Genomic DNA, 26,992 nt, shown 5'->3' with positions numbered 1-26,992 from the left:
TATGCACCTATCTTACTTTTAAGGGAGATCTGCAAAACAGGAGATTCCCTAAGTTTTTGAGACGAAAAAAATAGGTTCTCAAGAAGGATGACCGTACTTTTAGGAAATCACCCAATTCATCCCTCTAGCCACTCTTATGCTGTCTGGGGGAAAAATAAAATATTTAGGCTTTGCTTCCAACATGTTGAGACGCCACCATCCCAGCAACGATCCAGAAGCTTCACAGCACCTACAGAAAATAGTTTTCCTCACTTCTATCGGAAATGCCTGCTACAATATAAATCTATTCCTTTGGTGAAGCCCAGTCGCGTCCGAGAGCGGCAGCCCCAGCTCGCTGGCTGCCTTCTGTCCTCTCAAGGGCTTTGCTGGGTGGGATTTGGCTATGAGTGGCGTTAGGCACGTGGTGACGAGGGGACAGGGAACGCGACCTCTGCCCTGGGATCGCCTCAGATAAGGGACCCCGACGTGGTCACACCAACCCGCACGAAGGACCCTGCCGGTGAAGTGAGAGACTCGATGAGCTGTAAAGAATCTCTCAGCTCATTTAACAGGCCTCTCGCCCCCAGGTCCTCAGAGACCCGCCTCTCTTCAGGGGTCCTGTACCCCCACGGAGGCGGTGACTGACAACGCTCAGAGGGCTAGAAACGGCTCTCTAAGCCGCTCTCTGGGTCCCTCTCTCCCCACAATGCACCGGGGCCAGCAGGAAGGCCGCTCCGACCCCTAATTTTCCCGCGAATTCAGTTCAAAGAGGCGGCCGGGCCCGCGATCGGCAGCGCGCACGGGCCAACCAAGCCGGGCCTCCTGGAGAAGCGCCTCCGCGTGACTGACGGGGGAATCCGCGGGCCAACGGGCTGGGCGGCCGGGCGGCGCGCGCTCCCGCCGTCCAATCAGAGCGCCGGGCCGGGGAAGTGGGCGGAGCGAGGCCAGGGTAGGGTGAGCGGCCTCCGGAGCCGAGCGGGGCTGTGAGGAGGAGACACTTTTTTTTTTTTTTTTTTTTTTTAACCTCCCTCCTTCCCTCCTCTCCTCCTCCCTTCCCTTCCCCTCTCCTCCCCTCTCTCCTCCTTCCCCCCTCGGTCCGCCGGAGCCTGCTGGGGCGAGCGGTTGGTATTGCAGGCGCTTACTCTCCGGGGCCGTCCGGCGGGTAGCTGGCGGGGGGAGGAGGCAGGAACCGCGATGGCGCCTCAGAAGCACGGCGGTGGGGGAGGGGGTGGCTCGGGGCCCAGCGCGGGGACCGGGGGAGGCGGCTTCGGGGGTTCGGCGGCGGTGGCGGCGGCGACGGCTTCGGGCGGCAAATCCGGCGGCGGGGGCTGTGGAGGCGGTGGCAGTTACTCGGCCTCCTCGTCCTCCTCCGCGGCGGCAGCGGCTGGGGCCGCGGTGTTACCGGTGAAGAAGCCGAAAATGGAGCACGTCCAGGCAGACCACGAGCTTTTCCTTCAGGCCTTTGAGAGTGAGTGTGTACGGGGCTTGGAGGGCAGGGATCTCCGCCTCTTCCAGCATTGGGGGGACGGGACACTCCTTTTGGGCCCCCCTTCCTCACTGGGAGCCCACTTGATGTGGGAGTGGACGGAGAAATCGAGGTGGGTGTATTCCCCCCTTCAGGGTTTGCGCCTTAAGGAGACTTGAAGTCTAGGGCCTTCGGGGGAGGTGAAATGGGGGTCCGGGGCAGGTTCCTGACTCCCCGAAGGTCTACACGGGAGGTCAGGCAAAGTGGCCCCACGTTCCGAGCAGGCGGCTGTTAGGTGAGGTTTCAGTTGGAACAGAGGATGCAGGGAGATCCCAAAGACTAGTTCTTGTTTTTTTTCCTGCTCTAGAAGTGCAAGGGTTTCGGTTGTAGGTTTTCAGAAGCACAATTAAGCCTGTGAAGGGATCAGTGCAGTAAAGCCGGCCAAATTGTCATTAGTTTGAAATGCCTTCGCAGTAACTTGGTGCCGCATATTAAAGTGACACCTTCCGATGCTTTAGGTCTTTCAGATTTATCAGCCCATTTTACGGGTACCGAAACTGAGACGGGGATCGTTTAAGCGCCTTCTCTGGAGACAACTCCGGAATCCGCCCCTTTACTTGTCTTAATTCCGGACCGTTTTCTTTTGTCAATTTCGGTTTTTAAGGTCTGTTTCGGGAGCGAAACTGACTTAGTTGGAAAGGGGAGCACGGTGTCTGTGAAACAAACAATGGAACTTATAAAAAACATCATGACTGTAAATAAATCCTCACTGCTCTTTAATGAATGTTATATTCTCATTGTTTTCCTTTGGTACTTTTGAGCGGATGTTATAGTTTGGGTGGTCTTTAATAGCTAAATATCGTTTAGAAACTTGAATACACCCGGCCCTAGCACTGAATGTCTTTATTTACAATTTTCCCATGGCATATGTTAAAGGCATGGTATCAGCTGTGCTTGAAAGACGGATTACATTGTCTGCTACCCTTCTTTCCTTCTCTCTGGTTAGTGCTTCATGAAATTCTACTTGGAATTTTATAGAGGGAATTTCAGTTTTTATTGAAGTGAATATTGAACCTCCTTGAGAGAGAGATACACATTCTTATTATTAATTTACTTTCACAAATATTGAGATGCGTTAATTGGAAATATGGTGGAGAACTGTGACAATAAACATACATGCTTCTAATCCTTTCTGAAAGACTCCGCCTCCTTTTAGTTTAATTAGAAATTAAAACTAATTGAAGACTAGGTGGGAATTTTGAAAATTCTTTCTAAATGTTGTGAGAAGACATCCTCCAGGAAAGTTTTAACTGTTTGCTTTCTGATGAATGCACCTTAACTGTCACTAAGAACTAAATCTGGTTACAAACTTAATTCTTCTCTAATATTGATCTTAGTTTCTGGGACATTTAAATGCTTCAGTTACCGATATAGCTACTCATTTAGTTCATTCTGATACTCCTTTATTTAGAGGAATGTGATACTAAGAGTTCATTAATGTGACTGGTACTATGGTATATGTATATACAGTATTGTCCTGCCAAACCCAAAGTCCGTTCTAGCAAATTAAGTTTTAACTACTCAGCATTAAAAGATTGAGAATCTGTCAGTTGTTTTAAAAATATGTATTGAGGTAATACATGAACAAAACAGATAAAGATTTAAACTGTAGTTAAAACACTCATTGAGGGCTTTAGCTACAGTCAAGTTGTCTCTCTAAATGTCTTTAATATTGGCTTTTAACATATCTGTAATAGCATATCTAGGAAAAGTTTCATCCCATTTTGGCTGGTTCTTACTCAAATTCTTAAAATCAGGACATAAAAAGTGAAATTTGTATCCTGTTTGGCATCAAGTAAATAGTTTGTCTCCTGACTATCTCATTTCAGCTGCTTTTTGGAAGGAGATGGTTATAAATAGCTTAAATTGGTTAAACTTAACTGCTGCTGTTCTTCAATTCCGCACATGGACTAGTTTGAACAATAGGTACCTTAGAAATGCAAGGTTTAAGAGCAAGGTTGTACAGAACCTTGTATTTAAAATAAATGGAGGTAAATATTCTGAATGTATGTCAAAAATGGTATGTATTTTGATCTTATTGTACATATTAATTTTCTGGGTGTGATATTTAGCACATGATTTCCATAACAGGGGAACGGTTTATATTAGTGATAACACAGGATGGGTTGGTATTTTCCTGACAAGTTAAGTGATAAGTAAATTTAGATAATGTTTGGATTTTGTTCCCTGTTACCTAGAACCAACACAGATCTATAGATTTCTTCGAACTCGAAATCTCATAGCGGTAAGTAATCAACCAAATTCACCCGTATAATTTTTTTTTTTCTTAGAACTTCATTGTTGTTTAATTTTAATATTTTTAAAACTTTTTTTATAGCCAATATTTTTGCACAGAACTCTTACTTACATGTCTCATCGAAACTCCAGAACAAACATCAAAAGGTACATTTTATGAATCTTATTTCAAACTGATCAAAGAATGTTAAAGTTTTTAAGTACTATTTCTAATTAAAGATTAAATATGAAAACTGAGGTGGAAGAGTGACTGGTTGAATTAGTTGCAAAGGGATTTTTGATGCTACTGTTTTTGTAAATCCCAGTTTATTACCGAAATTTTTTCCTACTAGAAATTTCAGTAGTGAAATGAATGAAATTAATGTTTTTTTCTTATGCTGCGAGTATTTAACAGCATCTTGTATGTCTAAAAATGAAGAATTAGCTCTTGTAATGATAGGTTGAGAAAGTCTAATTTTTGATGATGGTTTACTGAAGGGGAAATACTTTCAAAGTCACTAGGATGAATGTTCTTAAAAAAGACTTAATCATCTGGTCTTAAAGTGGAGTCTGAAGGTATTGGTTAGAGCTTATATTTTGCTATGTAACTTTTACCACTTAATTATATGTAATAATATGGAATGCCAGTTTCTTGTCCTAGATGCAAGATTATATTTATTGAGCATATCAAATGAACAAGTTTAAATTTAAAGGAACGAGCTTTTTCTATTCAGTTTTGATGTTATTTTAGTCGTGGTAAAACCATTAAGGTATCTCGTAGACTAAAACTAAACTACTTTGGGAATTCCTATTGGTTATTAAGTAGGCATCACTTTTTCTATAGCAAGACATAGTTGAGCTTTGTAGATGTACCTAGGTGTATTTTGAAGGGTTGAAACGTTAAAACTTCCGACACCCTTTCTGAATCTAGAGAAAGAGCACTGCATTTACTAATGAGTGAAACTTGCCAAGCACCTAAATAACTAGGAAAGAGGCGATGAATTAGGCACGAGAATTAAATTCGTCAGCTCTTTACCTGCGTACTCCATTATTTGATCTATGCCAAGGATCAGCATAGATCTGTATAAAGGACCAGATAGTAAAAATATTTTAGGCTTTGTGGGGTAGGAGGCAAAATTGAGTGTTTTATGTAGGTACTTAAATAAAAAAAGAGAGAAGACAAATGTCCACACATTTTTTATTGACGAAATTCTAAGTATAGTAATAAGTGAGTACCATTTTTTGTGATACAGACCTACTAGTAGGAGGTATGGGATTCCTTTTTTTTTTTTGCATGATGGGTGGAAGAGAGACAACATTTTCCTTAGCTGGGTTTTAAATTTAGTGTTTCCTGTCATCTAATGGGGATCCTTGGTTGCCCTATGGTTAAGAGCTCAGCTGCTAACGAAAAGGTCAGCAGTTCAAATCCATCAGCTCCTCCTTGGAAATACCATGGGGCAGTTCTGTTCTGCCCTGTAGGGTCGCTATGAGTTGCATTCAGCTTGACAGCAGCGGGTTTGGTTTTTTTTCTTTAATGAATCGGATTGCAAATGTTAATCTGTAAAAATCATTCTTAGCTTGTGAGCGGTACAAGAACAGGTGGTAGGCCAGATTTGGACCCTGGGCCATAGTGTTCAGATCCCTGATCTATAATAATAATAATTTGACTTAGTAGTTAACGTTTTTCTTTCATTAGAAAGTGTTTTCAGTATGAAAGATAGTTGAGTTGTTATTTGTGATGCTGCATGATTTTAATTTTAAAAGTTATTTTAAAATAGGTTTGAGTTGATCTATAATTGGATTGAAAAAACTACTACTTAAAATCTAAGTTCATCATTTTCTTGTCATGTTTATTAGGCTATTTGTATCATTGTGGAATATATTTCTATTGTCCGCCAATGCGCAGAGGCATTTTTAAACCTTGGTAGTAGAAACTGATTTTCTTAATTATTGCCCTTCAGGTAATTTTAGCTTTGGGGAGTTTTGAAGCAGTTTACTAGCCAAGAAATATATAAATCCCACTTAGATTATGTCTGTACAAAAATGCAAAACAATCAGTTAATTCTTTTGTTATCTGGCTGGCCTATATGGTATAAGACTAATTTTTAACAAATTATACAACAACTTTTATCTTCAAATGGGTGACTTGGGAAGGTGGCACATTTAGCCCAGTGATTGCGCCTTTTATTTAAAATGGTTTTGGAACTCCTTTTTAGTATTACAACAGTATTATCCATTGTTGGAATAAACTTGAAGTCATATACTCAGTTGTATATAATAATTTGGTATATTGTTAAACTCACCTTATACTCTAGTCTCACTTCACAGAGGTATTAGAATTCTGTGGGCTAACACAACACTGACACAGTAGAAGTAACAGGTGAGAAGGGCGTCTTTTATTGAACCCATTTTACTAGATTTTGTGTGAGCTGTTCATGAACCCTCCCAAGAAAATTTCCTAAAATTGCTTGAGTTTTTAAAACATTCTCCTTTTTGATGATGTTTTGCAGTGGTTAAGCACTGGACTGCCAACCTGAAGGTTGGTAGTTCAAACCCACCAGCTGTTCCGCGGGAAAAAGATGTGGCAGTCCATAAAATTTACAGCCCTGGAAGCCCTGTGGGCCAGTTCTACTCTGTCCTGCAGGATCGCAATGGGTCAGAATCAACTCGACAGGAAAGAGTTTGATGATAAATGTTTCCCTTGTTAAATCAGAGAATAGCAGTACTTTTCTAAAGAAAAGAAATACTTGGTGTTAGGAGAGGGCCTGTGTTTGTGTAGTTGCTTATGGTATTTGTTTTTCCCTAAGGAAGGCTGGGTTGCCTTTATGATCTCATCTATTTCAGATGATTGTTAATATTCAATTCTCCTATGTACTTTTATGCACAGCTTCATAATGGTGGAATTTATAGTCTTGTCTTTCTTTCTACAAATAGAATTTCTTCTTAATCATTATAAAAATATCAACATTATTCTTAGAAGTTTCCAGTAACTTCACAGCCCTCCTTTATAGTACTTTTCATGTTTATACTGAAAAGTTCTTTGTAAATAGCCTAGAAGAATCCTGCGTTTTGCTTCTTTCTTCTCTCTTATCTGTGGAGATTGGAAATGCATTGCCATCCTTCATAAAGTACTTCCTACTATGCTCTGTTGGATGAAATTTTAATATTGACGTTTTTAGTAACTCTAAAGGTAAAGAGAGAAGCTTTTTTAAAAAAAGGTCTCATGTTAACAGAAGCTGTTCCCATTCACCTGAAACCTAGATTGTATCAATTCTGCTCTTCCTATCAGTATTGTACTGCAGTGTATTTACATTAACATTTCTTGCTGATAGTTTTAATTATAGGGGTTGATTTACAATAGCTGTTTTTGAGGAAGGAGCAAATGGTAATTTCTAGTATCTGTATTCAAGTTTTATAAAGTAGTAAGTTAATGTGGAATATATTAAGGTTTTAAAGTCCTAAATTTAAAGAGAGCATATTGGTATAAAGGAAAACATTTGTTTCCAATTAACAAATAATTCTTTTTCTTACACTTGTCAAGTTTAAAAGCTAATAATTTTATTATCTAATGGGCATGTCCCCTAACTTGAGAATCTTTTCATGGTAGTTACAACTGTCTCTTCAGTATGACCCATCATTTAACTTCAGGCTTTGCTAATAGTTTTTGAGAATGCCTTATGAACTTCATATATGTTTTATAGAAATCCATTTTTATGTGATGGTTCCAGTACATATTTGTCAGGTTACTTTATAGCGTATGAATGTTTTAAAATATACACAATTTGCATTTGTTTGACTCAGTTTAACAGATGCTTGAATACCTACCAAGTACAAGGCACCATGCCAAGCACTGCATAGTTTTCTTTGAAGAAAAGCAATCTCTGCCCTTCAGGAGCTTATCATCTAGTAGGAGAAATAAAATATTTATACAAGTTTCATATGTAGGAGACTAAATGACAAATATGAACCAAGTGCCACGTATGAGGAGAAATCACTCGGGGTTGGGAATAATTAGAGAAGGTTTCGTGGAAACCTTTGGAGTTTGAAGGCTTAGCTGCTTTACTTTAACGTACACTTTCTCAAAAGTATTCATTGTTATAGCTAACTGCCCATAATTTTTCTCACTAAAAATAATCAAAATCAGTTTTCCATCTTGCCTACTATAGTGACAATAAAGTATAATTTGTTTGCTTTTCCCAGTTGAGAAGTGATTATTTTTGTTTATCTGTTTTTTCCAGGAAAACATTTAAAGTTGATGATATGTTATCAAAAGTAGAGAAAATGAAAGGAGAGCAAGAATCTCATAGGTAAGATAACCTATCAGTTTACATTAAGTGATATAATTGAGGAAAGAGGAAAAATAACAGTGATCATTTCCCTAGTGATCACCTTGATATTATAAGGAGTTAGAATGAACCCTAGAACTCAGTTGGTCCAAACCTGTACACAGATCAGGATTTCCTTCTGCATCACCCCTGGCAGAGTCCTTAAGCCTCAGCTTGAATACCTCTGATGTCAGGGAACTTGCCTTTCATTACCAGTTCCTTGCATCTTGAATCAAAGTCTGTCGTTGTAACTCTGCAGTTGGTCTTATCCTACTGCAGAAATGAAGACTCACGTTTATGGTGTACTTACCATGTGCTAGGTGCTGTGGCAGGTGCTTCACAGCATCACATCTTTCCTAAGTAATCACCTTCACAAGAGAGAGACTGTCTTTTTATGTGTTTGTCCTTCTTCTCGTTTAAATCTTTTAAGTAAAATATTCTCAACTTGATTTTATAGTTGAAAAATGCTTCCTTACGTGAAGTTTAGAAACTTGACCCTTTTGGACAGATTCAGCTTACTGTCTGTTTTGAAATATACACAGAGCTAATCTCTAAATCTTCCAGTTAGCCTAATATCTGTCTAATCTAGACACTATGCGCTTCCATTTGTTCTTTGATAAATATATATGTACTAAAGAAAGTTGAGGGCTGTTCTAAAGAAAAACAGGAACTTGGATGGTTTTTTGTTCATTCATTGACTACTTTTAGAGTGAATCCACAACTAAACACTAGATTTTAAAATGGAGTTGGAAAAATAGCCAAGATGGATTTCCCTTTAAGTTTTTAATCACATTTTGCCAATTTAGATTAGGATAAATACTGGATTAATGACACTTCGTTTATGCTTTCTCATTGTTTCAGTGACTGGTATAAGAATATATTTTTACAGTCATTTATATTTTAAGTATGGCTTTTGAATTAGGTGATTTTTTTTTTAATTGGAAATCACTGTTTTTACGTTTTGCGATCTTGTAGGACCAAAGTGTAATTTGTATTTCCATATCTAGGTGGTCCTCAACTAATAAGCTAAAAGCTAAGATTCCAAATCTTTATTTAGTCTACCTACTACTGCCCAAGAAGTACCTTAAAAGAGAAGATTGAGTATACTCCCAGTGGATATACATTCTGTTTTTGGCTTAAATTTTTATTCTAAATCCTTGTCTGGTTACCTCCCCAGACAGAGCTGTTGGGGTCCTCAGGGCCTTTTTACTTAAGGTATAAAGTATAGTCATCCTGCTTTAACCTCCCTCCTTTTTTTTTCCTGACAACCTTACTAGTTTGCCCTCCATCCTTTTCAAGGCCCAAATGAGAAGAAAAAACTGAACGGAGAAGAAAACTTGACCCTTTTCTTCATCTTCTCCATCAGAGCTCTACCTTCATTGCTGCTAAACCCTATTACTGTCTCATGGTGACAACTGGCTTTGATAAATATTACACATACCTTAGAGTGTGTGTTGTGAGGGAGGTAGATTATATTGGCCATTTCTCTCGACAAGCACTCCCCTAATATATTTTGTTCCTTTTAAACCAGTGGGCTTAATAGCTAGGCCAGTACTATAACAGGGATGTTGTTAACTAACTCACAGAAACATCAGACGGTTATGTAAAATTCCTGCTTGTAATTTTGCAAGGCAATTTTTTTGATCCTTAGGTCTACTTGGGATCAGTGAGTTGACCATTTCAGTACCCCAAGATCTTCTATGTATGCTTCAGTGTGTTGCTCCCAGAGGCACCAAAATGAATTGGGAAATCGCTTCATTTGAAGTTTACTCCAAGACCCTTTATTTTATTAAGTTACTACAGTGTATTTCTCCAACTGGGCGTTGTTCTAAAATAATCACACAGGGCTGTCAGAAAGTACCCTAAAGACCAATATATAATGCCAGCAGTATAAAACTTTGCTTGTAAATTCTGGTGTCAAATTCTTTAAGAGAAAATAAACTAAATCTTTGTTGTTGTAAGACATTAGTTGAAGTTAAAACCTTAAATCATGTACAAAGATATCTTTCTTCCATTCTTTTTCTGTAGCATCTCAAACATAGAGATCTCATTCAGTTTGATTGGATCCTGGACCTGTTCAGCGGTTGTAGTTGGAGAGACTCTTTTAGCACTTTCAAAATTGTAGTATCTCCATTCCAAAGCCCAGTGTATTTCATTCCCCAGAGTTGTAGGGACAATACTAAGATATAAAACAAAATAATAGTGCTTAAGCCCCAAAATGAGAACAACCAAATGCCAGAACTAATTATGACATTTGTATTGACTTACAAAGTCAAATTCACAGCATTACTTGTGCAAAAGAAGCTGATATTCCAGGATCTTTTATGTCTTTCATAATCAAGATCTACAGTTGTCTTACTCGTCACAGGTAATTGTAGACATTTAATTAGGGGAAGCAGCTGATAGAAAAAAGGGAAAAACAGGACATTACATTGTTTTTATTTCTCTAAGATATGAGTTAATTCATGACAATAGACCAGAATTGACATTCGTAACCTTAAAATTCCAGAATAAAGCCTACCATCTATGCACATTATTTCTTTTTCTTTTTTTGCAGAGTGCCTTCTGAAAACTGCAGAGCAATTACCAAATTTTAGAAATTCGTAGTGGTGGCACTTTTGGTCTTTGGGTTTTTCCTGCCTGATGTCTGTCTATTCTTGCCTTTTTGGTGTGGTTATATATATTTAAAACATCTTTGTTTTCTTTTTAGAATGTCTGATAAAATGCCTTAAATCCTTTTAAGCTTTTGTTTCTGGTACTCCAATTTAGAATTTATTGTGGGTTCTGACTAAGGACTATGGCTTATAGAATAAATTTCTCGCCTTTTTTTAGTTTTTCAACCTAGCAAGATCCCAAGTGTTTTGTGGGCTATCAATCCTACCAATTTTGGAACTCTGTTGTCATAACTCCCGACTTCTAAGGGCATCTGCACTGGCTGAAAGGCATCATGAAAAGATTTCCAAATTGGAGTTGCCACCAAAAGTGTTTCTCAGGGCCAAATGAGAAGCAGAATGTCTCCTCTCTTATTCCCCCATTTATGGCCCACTGTTAGTAGCTGGAGAAGTCCCTTCAAAAGATACCTGAACTGGAACTTTTACTAGGATAAATGTTAAAGCCTTTGCTCTTAGCAGGTTGACCAGGCAAAGTACCTTTCATGACTTTTTTTTCCACATTACAACGTAAGCTTTTGAATTTCTTAGGCGTTAGTAATCTGTCTTTTTTAAACATCCCCCTTTGTAAACAATGGGGTTTTTACGGGGTTGTAAACATCTTTTTGTACTATAATGAGACCTGAATCTACTTTTTTTTCTGAAATTCCGATTTCCTTTGCGTGTCATGTCCTAGGCACTCTACTAAGTCTTAGGAGATGTAATGGTGAGCAGAATGGATGAAGACTCTGCTTTTACGGAGCTTAGTATCTGGGGGGAGGGGACATAACCATATACTAAATATAATTATAAAATAGGTTCTTAAAGAAAATATAGGAGACCTATGTGTGTACAAAGCAGGAGAACCAACTCCTGTTGAAGGCGTTGGATTTGGGAACAGGGATAGGTCAGGCAAGGGTTCCCTGAAAAAATGACCTGAGATTTGAAAGATGAATATTGAAGTAAAATGGGGAGGGAAGTAGTGGCATCACTAGAGGGGTGCAGGGGGCGTGGACCGTACCTGCTGACACTGTCAGAGTGGGGATGACACCAAAATGTCTCCAGGTTTCTTGCTAGCAGCCAAGGTGCTGCTGGGGGAGGGGCTGCCAAGGCAACATCAGGATTGATGTCACCCGTCATCCAGTGCAGTCACTTGTCACCATCACTCCTCCACCACCTGCCAGTCACTAGGGTTGTTGTCACCCAGTGCAGTAACTCCTCACCACCACCTGCTTCACACACACACCTCTCTTAACCTCCCTCGTCACCTGCCAGTCAGGGTGCTGGTGACTGGGCTGTGGTTCCCAACACTGGGTGGAGAGGAAGGTCTCTGCCTTGGCCACTGAGAGAGGGGAAGAGCTGCGGTGAGCCGCTGGAAGGGGCAGGGCCACGGGTACAGCTCTGGACCCGGATGGGAGCTGGGCCAGGCCACTCTGCCCACCTGGGGTGGGGGGTTTGCCATCCAGCCCTGCCTACCCTGAGGGACTGGAGGGGGTGACACCATAAGTTACTGCACTGGATGACACCAACCCTAGGGATGCCACTGGAGGGAGGGTGAGCCGGCAGATGATTCTAGGTAAAGGGAGTATAATGAGTCATTTGAGGAACTCAAAAGAGGTTTGAATGGCTGGCTAGAGTGAGGAGAGTGACATGAGATGAGGCTGGAGCATAAGGCTCTCACCAGAGAAAACTGCAGGCATTGTAGGCTATGTCAAGATGTTGGTCTTTATTCTAAGAAAGCCATTAAATTATTTTAAATAGAAGCATTGCATTAAAGGTTTTCCCCTGCCCTTCTCTTTTATAGATTGAGCGCATTTCTAAAACTTCAGGCAACTTAAGTTGGTCATATTTCTTTTCCATCTTAGTGAGATCTGAGTGTCATCCTTTTTTTCAACTTTCCGTCTTGACTATAAGTTTGAAATTATTTCCAAAGTGGCGTATTTTCACTTTTAAATTTTAGTTGTTTTTTCAGAACCTGGGCCATAAATTTTTTTTTCTTCTTAATACTGTGTTTTAGGTGAAAGTTTATGTAGTAAATTAGGTTTCTTTTTAGCAATTTTTATACAGATGGTTCCATGCCATTGATTATAATTTTTACACCGTGTCACCAGCATTGTCATTATTTCCATTCTGATTGTTCATTTTCCACTGATCTGGCTTCCCTTGCCTTCCTTGCCTTCTCATCTTTGCTTTTGGGTAATTGTTGACCGTTTGGTTAATTGTTTAAGGAAGCACATTTATCACAGGCAATATTGTTTAGAGACCAATAGTTATATCTTAGATGACCGCTTGCAAGCTTTTAAGACCCCAGATGCTTATCAAACTAGGATGTAGAAGATTATCTTTATGAACTATGTTAATGCCAGTTTTCCCCTGAGACCATGGCCGCAAGCCTTTTGACCCAGTAAGCCAGTCCCACGAGTTCTTCGGATATATCTAGGAAGTCTCCATAACTGGGCCCCTATGTGGTTTGTTCTATATGTGGATATATATGCACTGCATACAAGCTCACGTATACATATGCCTACAGGTACACCTATACATCCATGTGTATACTCACATATGCCTTCCTGTATACATGCATCCATCCATATCTACCTGCATAACAACACACAGTTTTTTTTTTTTTTTTTATTGTGCTTTAAGTGAAAGTTTACAAATCAAGTCAGGCTCTCATGCAAAAATCTATATACACCTTGCTGTATACTCCCAATTGCTCTCCCCTTAATGAGACAGCCCACTCCTTCCCTCCACTCTCTCTTTTCGTGTCTGTTCCGCCAGCTTCTGACCGCCTCTGCCCTCTCATTTCCCCTCCAGATAGGAGATGCCAACATAGTCTCAAGTGTCCACTTGTTCTAAGAAGCTCATTCTTCACCAGCGTCTTTCTGTCCCATTGTCCAGTCCAATCCCTGTCTGAAGAGTTGGCTTTGGGAATGGTTCCTGTATTGGGCTAACAGAAGGTCTGGGGGCCATGACCACTGGGGTCCTTCTAGTCTGAGTCAGACCATTAAGACAACACAGATGTTTTTTGGTGGTTTTTACTGTTGCAAAATTATATACGTTATAGCATTTACTAAAATTTCCACTTTTTCTTGTGTACTTCTTTGTGTCTTTGTTTACCTTGGTCATGTTATGGTGACTTCGCCCATATTTGGGATTGCCTTTCTGATCATTAAAAGTAACAAGTGTCTCCTATCTAGAAAGTGATTCCCCCTCCTTCTCTCTCCCATCCCTGGTAACCATCAAAGAACTTTCTGTGTATATACCTATTCTTGATTTTTTATAATAGTGGGACCATAAAATATTTGTCTTTTGTGATTGACTTGTTTCATTCAATATAATGTCCTCCAGATTTATCTATGTTATAAGATGTTTTGTGGGCTCCTTATTATTTAGAGTTGTGTAGTACATAAATTTCATTTTATATATCTGTTCCTGAAGCTGCCTTGTCAGTTGCCACTGAGCATATCTGATTATCAAAGCAGAGTGTTCCAAAACAAACTTAAAAAAAATTCTTTCCTTCTTATACAATCTCTAGATTTGTAATAATCCCTTTGTTTACTGCACTTATGGAAGGTGATTCATTTAGAAGTAATGGACCCACATGAGACTAAATGGGCAGCTCCTATCCGGAGGCAAGATGAGAAGGCAAAAAGGGAAGGGAGCTGGTTGAATGGATGTAGGAAACCCGGGACGGAAAGCGGGGAGTGTGCTGTCACATTATAAGGATTACAAGTAATGTTATATAACAATATATGTATAAATTTGTGTATGAGAAATTAACTTGAGCTGTGAACTTTGACCCAGAGCACAATAAAAGAAAAAAAAGTACCCTATCCTCCCATACACGTGCATACCAATTCAAGTTTATCTTCTCACTACCAAGTGTTCCCATATTTATGTCTGAACCCCGTATTTTTGAGACCCTGGATGCCAAATAATGGACTTGATGTAGTCAATGATTGCTCAGCTTTATACTTCTCAGGATTAAATATGTAAGAAAAGTTGAGTAGCTAGCATCTTAGTAGTGCAAATGCCAAATAACATAAAAATAGACTTGTCCTGTTTTGATTATAGCCATGACCCTAGAAATGAAATCTTAAAACACCTGCAGCTATCAGGTTAGTGTGTATAAATTAGAGGCACTAATCTTGGTCTCTTTCTAGCATAAAAATTTTGGTCTCTTTATAGAATCTGGTTATCCTTAAAATTTGGGGTTCCTACATGAATCTTGTTTCAAAATGTTAGTCCCTTATGAACTTAACCTCACTGTGTGGACTGCTTCAGACCTGTCAGATGTTTGTGCTTAGAATCTAGTGTCCCAGAATTTCAAATTCCCCATCTAGTTTCCTGTTGCTATATTGCTTGTTTCCTGAGGAGATATGAAGAGGGGACAGGTAGGTGAACCAAATCTTTATATCTTACCTGATCATGTAAGCTGGATCCTGTGCAGCCTAAGACAAATAGGCCTGACCAACTTTACATGTTTATTTTCCTTCCCTTCCTCTGATCCAGCTTAACCAATTAAAATGTGGACACAATAGCCATAAGAGAGGGAAGAGAGTGAATCAGGAAGGGAAAGAAAACTTTGCCCTCTTTGCTCAGATGAAGTTGCCCAAGGAAGGATTCACCTGAACCTCATTTCAAAATATTCTGGGTGCATATCAGAGTGTTTACTTTTAGTGGGGCAGTAGAGGTTGCTCATAGCAAGCAGCATTCCCAAAGTTAGTTTTTAAGTTTGTTAATTGAAAATTTATAGTTCCATTTTTAAAGGAAACAATGTTGTAATGTTGGTTGAATGTGCGGGCTATCTATTTTAACACATGACATAACCATTTAAACCAGTGTCTCAGGCTGTCCGTGTTGAAGGGATTGTTTTCTTTTTTTAAATTTGTTTTTCATTTCCAGTGTTTTTCAGAGTGATACTTTTGTAAATACACTTATCATATGATTGGATATATGGCGCTGTTCAGTTACTATAAAAATTTTTTAAAGTCGTATTCTCAATTTTTACTTTTTATTTATTTTGTGGAATGGTAACAGTTTGCCTAATGACATCAGTCTGCAGACCACGTTTTGAGTAACATTGCTTTAAAATATTTTCTGGAGTAGATCAATGCAAGATAATGTTCGTGACCTTTCAGAGTTGGAGTTTAGAATCAAATTTCCCATAAAAGCAAAGTAAATAATCTATTAGTACTACAGTACAGGTAGTCCCTGACTTATGGGCTTCCAGTCCGATGACTTTGTCACAAGTCAGTTCTAACATTAAGTACTGCCTTACATTATCAGTGTCTTTATGCACCTGGTCTTTGGGGGTTGGAAACATTACATATAAACTTAAAAACATGACATCAGCAAATTACGCACTGCAACATTGTATGTAGTATGTATTACTAATGATGTCCAAAAAAAAAGGCAGGCGGTTTTAAGTGCAGTTCATCGTAGCTCATTGTAAATTGAGGACTACCTGTATAATGGGCTATGATCCTTGCCCTTAAAGAGTTTATTACTCTAGGAGGACGTCATTATCCTTATGAAAAGCGTTTTTGCCTTTCTGTAAGACACTGCTAGGAACAGTAATGTAGTAGTTTTGGCTACATACGGGTTTTTACCTTATCTTTGAGAAAGAATGTGTATGAAAAAATAGTGCCAAAGAAGTGGTAAATTTAAGTGTTTATAAAGTTAAGAGGTGATCTATTAAGCCTTTGGGTGATTGGAGGTGGCGTTTTTGTAGAAGCTGGAGAGAGTACTTTGCTGAATACTATGTTATTTTATGCAAGCCTCACAATCTTGAGAGAGGTAATATTCTAATTTTATAGTATCAGGTCACAGCTAATAACTGGAGCCAGAATTCTATTTTTCTACATAAGAATTTAGTGGAGATAAAAATATTGTAGATGACTAGACAAACATTTGACAGTGGGGACTCCTAGAAAATTTGGAGAAAGGGATGAGATGATACATACCAAATGGTGTTTAGTTAGAGCAACTAATAATAGTATAGATTGGTGGTGACTAATGGATTATGTTCTAACGTGGAAATTTTAGAATATTCCTCTCTGTCTTCCTTTTACGTTTTGGAGTTTAGCTGATTTTGATTTGTTAGGTGACATTTACGAAACTATTTTTATAGGAAAATGCTAGCAGTCTTTTTAGTAAAATGGCATACAAATTTTTCAGATGGCTGATGTGCTTTTTAAAAATCAACTTTGAGTATAACTAACATACAATAAAATGCACCCATCTTAATTATATAATTTGAGTTTTGACAAACGTATGCACTTGTAACTGTCACCACAGTCGAGAACATTTCCTTCACCTTGAAAATTTCCTTTGTGCTCCTTTGCAGTCAGTCCTCCTAACGTACTTTTTAAAGATTAGAGTATGATTTACATATGGTCAGATTCATTCTTTTTGGTGTACGGTTCTGAGTTTTCAAAACACATACAATCAGGTAACCACCACTGCAGTCAAGGTAAAGAACCCCTGAATTAACTTGTGCCCCATTTATATAAGTCAGCCCTTCCTTCCTCCTATTCTTGATATACTTTTAAAATGAATTTGATTCATATCAGAAAGTAATGTAAAATCATTTATACTATATGAATTACCTGTTTTTAGGAATCCCATTGCATGGTATTTTTATTTTTCTTGATGTTGTTGTTCAGTGCCAGTTAGTCAGTTCTGACTCATAGCGACCCTGTGTACGACAGAACGAAACACTGCTAGGTCCCGTGCCATCCTCACAGACATTGTTATGTTTAAGCCCATTGTTGCAGCCACTGTGTCAATCCATCTCACTGGGGGTCTTCCTCTTTTTCATTGACCCTCTCCTTTACCAAGCATGATGTCCTTCTCCAGGGACTGATCCCTCCTGACAACGTGTCCAAAGTATGTGAGACGTAGTCTTGCCATCCTTGATTCTAAGGAGCATCCTGGTTGTACTTCTTCCAAGACAGATTTGTTCTTTTGGCAGTCCACGGTATATTCAGTATTCTTCTCCAGCACGATTCAAAGGCGTCAATGATTCTTTGGTCTTCTTTATTCATCGTCCAGCTTTCACATGCATAGGAGGTGATTGAAAGCACCGAGGCTTGGGTCAGGCACACCTTAGTCTTCAAGGTGATATCTTTGCTTTTCAATACTCTAAGGAGGTCTTTTGCCTCAGATTTGCCCAATGCAATACATCTTTTGATTTCTTGACTGCTGCTTCCATGGGTGTTGATTGTGGATCCAAGTAAAATGAAATCCTGGACAACTTCAGTCTTCACTGTTTATCTGGATGTTGCTTACCAGTCCAGTTGTGAGGACTTTTGTTTTCTTTATGTTGAGGTATAACCCCTACTGAAGGCTGTGGTCTTTGATCTTTATCAGGAAGTGCTTCAGGTTTCTCTTAGCTTTCAGCAAGCAAGGTTGTGTCAGCTGCATAAGGCAGGTTGTTAATGAGTCTTCCTCCAATCCTGATGGAAAAACCACTTGCTTTTTATTTCTCTATCATAGAAAAAGAGGCGCCCTGGGTTAAGTTACATGCCTAACTTCTTTATAATATGTCCTCATTTCCAATCATTTCTTGATCCTAACACTCTCTTGCCTCATCTTTCCCTCTGATTATAAAAATATCTGAATTGTCACTATCACCTAAAAATAAAAAGCAAACATTCCCTTTACTGATCCTTATTGTGCTTTAACCATTCCTTCTTTTGAGTAGTAAAATTTTTGAGTAAGAGATCATTACTGTTCCCCATTTCCTCACCATCTCTTCTCTGTAAAACCAGTTGCTGTCATTTCTAGCTCATGGTGACCGTATGTATGTCAGTAGAACTGTGTTCCATAGAGTTTTCAGTGGCTAATTTTACAGAAGTAGATCACCAGGCTTTTCTCTCGAGGCTCCTTTGGGTGGACTCAAACCTCCAGCCTTTCTGTTAGCAGCTGAGCACATTAACCGTTTACACCACCCAGGGACTCCTTCTGTTCTCTGTAGCAGACAATAATCTGGCCTGTATCATACCACAGACACTGTGTCTAGGAAAGTTATGAATGGCTGCTGATCAACACATACATTGCTCTCTTGCAGTGTAAAGACACTATAAAAGCATGTTGATATTTGTTTATTCTGTTCCATCTTAATAGTTTTTTCAGTGTTAGTAGGTGTTATTCAAATCGAAAGGATCATTGTAGTTCATGCGTTGGTTCCTTTTGCATAATTATTAAAACTAAAAGTGTAAATGACACATTGAGTAGCTAAATTACAAATATACACCAGATTAGTAATTATGTATTTCATCCCTAATTTAAGTATAAGGTAAAGGTTTTGTATCATTTGTTAGGAAGATTGAATTTCCATAGATTTAAAATATTGAAACATTTCAAACACATTTGCATGGATTCAGCTGCCCTTATAAAAATTTCCTTTTGAGAGGTGGTAAGGGAAACCTATCCCTATTTCATAGGCAAGACACTAAAGCACAGTAAATTATCTTGCCTCTCATTCATTAATTGTTAATCTGTTTTTTTCTGTTTTACTCCTGATGTTTCTGTATTTTGTTTTTATTTTGTGGGTTATATGTATTTTTAGGTGTATAGACATTGTCTTTTGGTTGTCAAACTTAATAAGAAAAACATGGAGTTGTGGGCCTAAACAGTAGTCAAGAATGAGAAAATCAAATATAAATTAGCTGAAGTCATTTTTATTTCAATGTTATACTTTTAAAGTCCAGGCTGTTTTATTACAGAACATTAAATTGATATTTTTGTTTGTTTTGTTTAGCTTGTCAGCTCATCTGCAGCTTACATTTACTGGCTTCTTCCACAAAAATGGTATGTACTTTAAAATTATATCAGTCACTGAATTGTACGTGTGGAAATTGTAGAGTTGGTGAAGGTTTTGTTGTATCTTTTCACCACAAAAATAATAATAATAAAAGTAAATACATCACCATTCTAACAGCGAAATACCTGTGTGGATATAAAAAAAAAAAAACAAAAACATTTTTTCCTGGTGTAAATTTATAAAATTGTATTCAGTGGAAAAGATGTTCATTCTGATAATTTAATTTTTCTTTAGTTGGCCTCTCCAGCAGTTTCAGGTACTACTTTCTGTGGTCGATGGTAGGATGTGGGGCATGTAACTTGCAACTTTTTAAACTTAGAAGATTTTGAGCTGGGAAGTGACATGACCTGGTTGACATTTTAAAAGATCACTGTGTTGGCCATACATTGTAGAGAGGCAAAAATCAACCCAGAGAGCTCTAGTAGTTGGCAGGCAAATGCAGTGATCCAGGGGAGAGAGAATGGTGGCTTAGATGGTATTGCGCGTGCACGCGCACACGCACACACAAAAAAATGTAGTGGTTCTTGAATTTTAGTGTTTATAGAAACATTTTGAGAGTTTGTTTAAAATACATATTCCTGGACCCTACAAAATCTCAGATTTAGCAGATTTATTGGAGCTTTGGAGCTTGTGTTTTAATCCAGAACCCAAGGTAACTCAGAAGCTGGTTGTCTGAGGAACAAATTTTAAGGAACTCTGCTTTTAAAGGCTTTTAAAAGTTGCAGGTAGACTTTATACATAAGCTGTTGTTTGTAGCCCAGTTGCCTTGTTACTTTCCTGCTATCTGTTAAGTTTTATGTAGATTTAGAAGTTGGTATACCAAAGATAGTCATCAGTGCTATGTGTGATCATTCTTGAAGGTAAATGTTAGCTTCATCTGGCTTATATCTAAATAGATGAGACTCTAGCTTTTATCTCTAAACCCTACTTTTTGTAGTGCTCTATTATTAGGGAAAAAGCTGTGTAATGTTATCTTACCTTGCTCAGAGCCAGCATTTTCAAGAGAACCTAAATAAGTTGAAAATAGAAAAAATGTTTTCATAACAATCAGATTTCTTAGATTGTACCAGTTTGGTTTCCACTTTTTTTTTGAACTTCTAAGTTATAAAGGCTAATGATGAAAATTTTATTTTTTTAAATTGTGCTTTAGGTGAAGGTTTACAGAGCAAATTAGTTTCTCATTAAACAACACAGATATTGTTTCGTGACATTGGTTGCTGACCTGATGACATGTCAGCACTCTCCTCTTCTCGACCTTGGGTTTCCCATTTCCATTTGTCCAGCTTTCCTGTCCCCTCCTGCCTTCTCATCCTTGCCGCTGGGTTGGTGTGCTCATTTATTCTCATACATATGATTGAGCTACGTATAGTATTGTTTGTGTTATGGGCCTGTCTAACCTTTGGCTGAAGGGTGAACCTCAGGAGTGACTTCAGTACTGAGCTAAACGGACATCTGGGGACCGTACTCTCAGAGTTTGTCCAGTATCTGTCAGACCAGTAAGTCTGGTCTTTTTTGTGAGTTAGAATTTTTTCTACATTTTTTTCCAGCTCTTTCTGGGACCCTGTGTTGTGATCGCTGGTAGAGCAGTTGGTTAATGATGAAAACTTTTAACTGCCTTAGAACCTAGAATAGGTGAAGAGTCTTCTGTTATTGCATCATATTTTTAAAAACCAGTAGTAAAACAATAACAACTATCAATGGGATATAGCAATATCTTAGCTATTATACAAAGAAAATTGTATAATCGTATTTTAAAAGAGCTGAAAGCATTCTGGGAAAAGTTTGAAAATAGAATGCTTCTCATTTTTGTATATGTCTTTATTATGCAATGGAATAAAGCCTTAATAAGAAAGAAGTGGGAATATTGGAACAGTTTCATCACTGATCAGTTTTTTAAAGTAAGAACTTTGAAATACAAATATGTCTGTATTAGCAGCTAACGTAACTTCTAGTGCTACTATAGATTTGATCTATTTTTATATAAAAGTAACCTGAGTAGCACTTTTTTGTTTTCTCTACAATATTTTTAATTGTCTTATAGAGTCCTTATGTGTAGTTATTTATCAGGTTGATTGGTTTTCTGTAGAACTTCTCAAGTGCATGGACTCTTAACACTTTGAAGTTTATAATTTGAATTCTGTAGGTTCTTTAGCTCTTTGTTCCCAGGAACTTTTTAGAAAACATGATACAAACTATCCCTTACTAAAACTATATACCTTTGGAAAGTAGTTTGGTTAAACTTACTTTTTTTTTTTTTTTTTACGTGGACAAAATATGTAAAAATCAAAAATTGCTCTAATTCACCCCAATTTTTTTCTTAATGTTTTTGACGTACATGATGAGAAAGTAAACTGTTGAGATTTCTGTTACCGGAAAATAATTTTTTATTATAACTTTGAAATTTGTAGAAGTTGTAAAGAAGTAGATTTTTATCTCTTCATGGTATATTTGTAGTTTTTTTCCTTTTTAAAGGTAAACTAGCTGTCTTTTTCCTTGTTATAATGCTTAATGTTCTTTGAAACTCATGGTCAAATGATATTTATCCCTACGGTTAAATCAAAGTCCTGGTTAAATCAAAGACATTAGTTTGATGCCTTTATTCATTCAAAATGAAGCATGAGTAATAGCAATGAGTTCAATTTAAATGTATCTTAAACTAAGGTTTTCTAATACTAGATTTCAGGAGAAGAAAAAAATATTCTAGATGCTTTATTTTGTGTGTGGTTGGCCCTCCTAAATTATTTCATTGGTGCTTCCTACCAAGAATTTTTCATTGTGTTTGTGAAAATTACTTCTGACTAGATGTTTATTATATTATTTTACCATAAATATTAAATGTTGAAACCAGAAGTAATCAGTAAATATTTTGGGGGTGAAAAAAAAATGAATTAAAATAATTGAGCCTCTTATTTTAGTCAAAAGAAAATCACAGTAAGTAGGAAGGTAGCTATATTTGTCTTGTGACAGTTTTATTTAAATGATTTTATATATAAAGGCATTTATTTTAGTTTAAAGAGTTTGCTGAAAGTTTGGCACCGATTTGGGAAAAAAAGGAAGCAGTAAACTTTTGAGAAGGCTTCATTATAGGAAGTCCTTACAGTTTTTATTATTTGGAATTCCCAGTCATATGAAAATGAGTACTGCATTTATACTTTTAAAAGTAATTATTTTAAAGTATTGATTTTCTATTTAGATAAGCCATCACAAAACTCAGAAAATGAACAAAATTCTGTTACCCTCGAAGTTCTGCTTGTAAAAGTTTGCCACAAAAAAAGAAAGGTAATGTATAAAATGATTGTAATATGTTAAGTGTAATATTTTCTAAATAATTGAATGTGCTGATGCATATATATTTATTACATTTCAAAGCCAATTTTAAAAACTTTAAAGCTTAAGAATTATGTTGATAGTTGAATCATAAAACTGATAACCGCTTTTGCCAACCCCCAATATCTTCACTTTTTTCCTAGTCCGGCTAGGTCTTTGAACAAAATGTTCTCATATGGCTGTCTGGCAATGAAGGGAAGAAGCTATATTTTAGCATCTTACGCGTGAATTAGGCTGCTTCCCTAACAGTTTAGTCTCTTAGCTTTTTCCTTAGCTACTATCCATTAAAGTTTTAGATAAGGGATAAAAGAGTTTTTCCCAAAAAATTTGTTGCCAGCATTATTAGCTATTAACTTACTAATGCGTTGCTTCAAAAATTTTATTTATAAGATTAAATCATTTTCCCATAGAAACAGGTGTTAAAATGGTTAAGTTTCCTAGACAACCCATCAAAGCCAACAGATACAATACTTTCAGTAGTCCCAAGTCCTTGGGTCTTTTAGAAGGAGTAGGAACTGGTGTGTATGGAGGCTCCTATTGGTGATGTTCTTCCCAAGTCATAATAAGGTGATTCGGGGTGAAAATTGCTGGAGCATTGATAGGGAGGGAGTGGGCTGCAGTAATAGGAGGCAGCAGTATAAAAAATAGCTATACATTAAAAAGAAGTCAGGAAATATGGCCCATTCCCACCCAACTCCCATACCCTTCAAGATACATTATTATGTAGAAAAAATACATAAACTAAATACAGTATGATCCTTTTTATGTTTTAAAAAATAATCTACCCAGTGTTGTCGAGCAGATTCCGACTCATAGCGACCCTATAGGACAGAGTAGAACTGCCCCATAGAATTTCCAAGGAGCGCCTGGCGCATTCAAACTTCCGACCCTTTGGTTAGCAGCCATAGCACTTAACCACTGTACCACTAGGGTTTCCAAGTAAAAAATAATATAGGCATAAACATTTGCTTGGAAGAACGTACACAACTGTTTGTAGTAATCTGTGGAGTGAAAGACCTATAAGATGAGTGAGACTTATACTTCTTTTTCTGTACTTTTTTGGAGAGTAGATTAAAAAAACAACAACAAAAAAATAAGCATGCATTCTTTTCTGTATACGTTATTTTTTTTAAAAAAAGCTACCATGAGCTATGAACTATATTCTCTTATTATAAGTCTTCTGCATCTTCAGTTCTTCTACTATGCTCTTTCAGTGTAACTCTGGTTACATGATAAAATATTTTTCGTGAGATGATTGAATGATATCCCTTCTGTTAAACATGTTTAAATATGTGAATTTACTGTTTTATAGTGTAGTCAACAGTGGGGTTATTCCAACAGTTTTTCATTTTTAATGGTCCCATCAGTTATTGTTAAAATAGAAAATTTAAGGGAAAACACGAATTTACATGAGATTAACATTTTAAGCATAGTTGTAAATATTTTTAGTATTATAAAACTATTTCAAATGACCATCAGTTTAATACTGGATATGTGGTGTCATTATTTTCATTATATTGGGAGAAAGCTCAATGACTTTAATGTTTGGAATATAGTTGTACCAAATTTTCTTTTTGCTTCATGTAGTTATTTATTACACTTTTTAGAACTATTACTAGGATATGGACATTCTATTTAGTAATTATGGTCTATACCACGTTTCTTATAGCTATGATCAGAAGTTTTATTTTTAATTCTTAAAATTGCAGGCATACAAATAAATGTAATTTAATAATCTTTACCTTTGCAGGATGTAAGTTGTCCAATAAGGCAAGTTCCCACAGGTAAAAAGCAGGTGCCTTTGAATCCTGACCTCAATCAAACAAAACCTGGAAATTTCCCGTCCCTTGCAGTTTCCAGTAATGAATTTGAACCTAGTAACAGCCACATGGTGAAGTCTTACTCATTGCTATTTAGAGTGACTCGTCCGGGAAGAAGAGAGTTTAATGGAATGATTAATGGAGAAACCAATGAAAATATTGGTAATTTTAATTTTTACTAGATTTTGTCATCAGAGATTAAGGTTGATAAAAATGGATTGAATCAGTATTTCTTTTTGAGTTACTTAAAAACCTTCCTATCTACAGAAGAAAATGGTAAAGCGCTAGAAATACACTGCTTACATTCTGATACCATGGCCTTTATTTGCAAATCTCTTATAGTCTAATAAGATAATAATTTTATGGCAGATTGCCCTGCTCCTTAGACTATTGGCTGTTACACTGTTTTGGATATTTAATTTGTAAGGTTCTCATTGTTGTATGATGAAACTTACATTTCATGTCATAAAAATATATTGACTGTTGAATGGAAAAGACATCTTTCAAGTACATCTCTTAGCAAACAATTTATCTTAACCCTCCCGAACATTTTATTGTGAAAAATTTCAAACATACAGAAAAGTTGAAATAATTTTATAGTGAACACCTGCATATCCACCACTTAGATTCTACACTTAACATTTTTTTAAAACTTTTTGTTGTGCTTTAAATGAAAATTTTCAAATCAAGTCAGTCTCTCACACAAAAACTTATATACACCTTGCTACATACTCCCAATTGTTCTTCCCCTAATGAGACAGCCCACTCCCTCCCTCCACTCTCTTTTTGTGTCCATTTCACCAGCTTCTAACCTCCACCACCCTCTCATCTCCCCTCCAGGCAGGAGATGCCAACATAGTCTCAAGTGTCCCCCTGATCCAAGAAGCTCACTCCTCACCAGCATCCCTCTCCAGCCCATTGTCCAGTTCAGTCCATGTCTGAAGAGTTGGCTTTGGGAATGGTTCCTGTCCTGGGCCAACAGAAGGTCTGGGGGCCATGACCACCAGGGTCCTTCCAGCCTCAGTCAGACCATTAAGCCTGGTCTTTTTATGAGAATTTGGCGTCTGCATCCCACTGCTCTCCTGTTCCCTCAGGGGTTCTCTGTTGTGTTCCCTGTCCGGGCAGTTATCGGTTGTAGCCAGGGACCATCTAGTTCTTCTGGTCTCAGGCTGATGTAGTCTGTGGTTTATGTGGCTCTTTCTGTCTCTCGGGTTCATAATTACCTTGTGTCTTTGGTGTTCATCGTTCTCTTTTAATCCAGGTGTGTTGAGACCAATTGATGCATCTTAGATGGCCGCTTGCTTGCCTTTAAGACCCCAAACGCCACTCTCCAAAGTGGGATGCAGAATGTTTTCTTAATAGATTTTATTATGCCAATTGACTTAGATGTCCCCTGACCGTGATCCCCAAGACCCTGCCCCTGCCACGCTGGCCTTCGAAGTGTTCAGTTTATTCAGGAAACTTCTTTGCTTTTGGTTTAATCCGGTTATGCTGACCTCCCCTGTATTGTGTGTTGTCTTTCCTGTCACCTAAAGTAGTTCTCACCTACTGTTTAATTATCGAATACTCCTCTCCCACCCTCCCTCCCTCCCCTGTCTCGTAACCATCAAAGAATATTTTCTTCTCTGTTTAAACTGTTTCTCAAGTTCTTATAATTGTAGTCTTATACAATATTTGTCCTTTTGCAACTGAGTAATTTCACTCAGCATAATGCTTTCCAGATTCCTCCATGTTATGAAATGTTTCACAGATTCCTCACTGTTCTTTATCGATGCGTGGTATTCCATTGTGTGAATATACCATAATTTATTTATCCATTCATCCATTGATGGGCACCTTGGTTGCTTCCATCTTTTTGCTCTTGTAAACAGTGCTGCAGTGAACGTGGATGTGCATATATCTGTTCGTGTAAAGGCTCTGATTTCTCGAGGATATATTCCAAGGAGGGGGATTGCTGAATCGTATGGTAGTTCTACTTCTAGCTTCTTAAGGAAGCACCGATCGATTTCCAAAGTGCTTGTACCATTTTACATTCCTACCAGCAGTTACAGTTAACATTTTATTATACATATTTACCACATATCTATCCCTTTATCCATTCTTTTGTTCTTTCAGCAATTCTGAATTCATCTTTGAGGTAATCATTCACCAAACGTATAGGTACTGTACCAGGAATACAAAGATGATTAAACAGCAGTCTTATCCTCCAAGGGCTCACAGTCTAGCGTAGAGAGATAGGCATGAAGTAAATAATTGCAGCAAAATGATGAGTAGTATAATTGAGGTATAAGTTCAGTGGA

At 37.7% G+C, this 26,992-nt stretch overlaps 1 protein-coding gene across 2 annotated transcripts in view; it reads left to right on the top strand.

Annotated features, from left to right (window-relative positions):
• The first annotated feature begins 999 nt into the window (after window positions 1–999).
• The window catches only part of SUZ12 (SUZ12 polycomb repressive complex 2 subunit), a 47,599-nt gene continuing 21,606 nt past the window's right edge, over window positions 1,000–26,992 (top strand). Inside the window, exons 1-7 of one of the 2 annotated variants that reach the window (XM_003414529.4) lie at window positions 1,001–1,447; window positions 3,703–3,749; window positions 3,843–3,907; window positions 7,978–8,046; window positions 19,483–19,532; window positions 22,739–22,824; window positions 24,623–24,854. In XM_003414529.4, coding sequence (XP_003414577.1) covers window positions 1,174–1,447; window positions 3,703–3,749; window positions 3,843–3,907; window positions 7,978–8,046; window positions 19,483–19,532; window positions 22,739–22,824; window positions 24,623–24,854 — 823 coding nt within the window. In that variant the 5' untranslated portion in view covers window positions 1,001–1,173. Of the gene's footprint in view, window positions 1,448–3,702; window positions 3,750–3,842; window positions 3,908–7,977; window positions 8,047–19,482; window positions 19,533–22,738; window positions 22,825–24,622; window positions 24,855–26,992 lie in introns of both variants that reach the window. The other variant, XM_010594208.3, reaches the window with a different exon arrangement.

The sequence above is a fragment of the Loxodonta africana genome, chromosome 18, assembly GCF_030014295.1.
Source record: "Loxodonta africana isolate mLoxAfr1 chromosome 18, mLoxAfr1.hap2, whole genome shotgun sequence".
Classification (NCBI taxonomy): Eukaryota; Metazoa; Chordata; class Mammalia; order Proboscidea; family Elephantidae; genus Loxodonta; species Loxodonta africana.
Note: the sequence above shows the minus strand (reverse complement) of the source record. Positions and strands in the feature narration are given on the sequence as shown.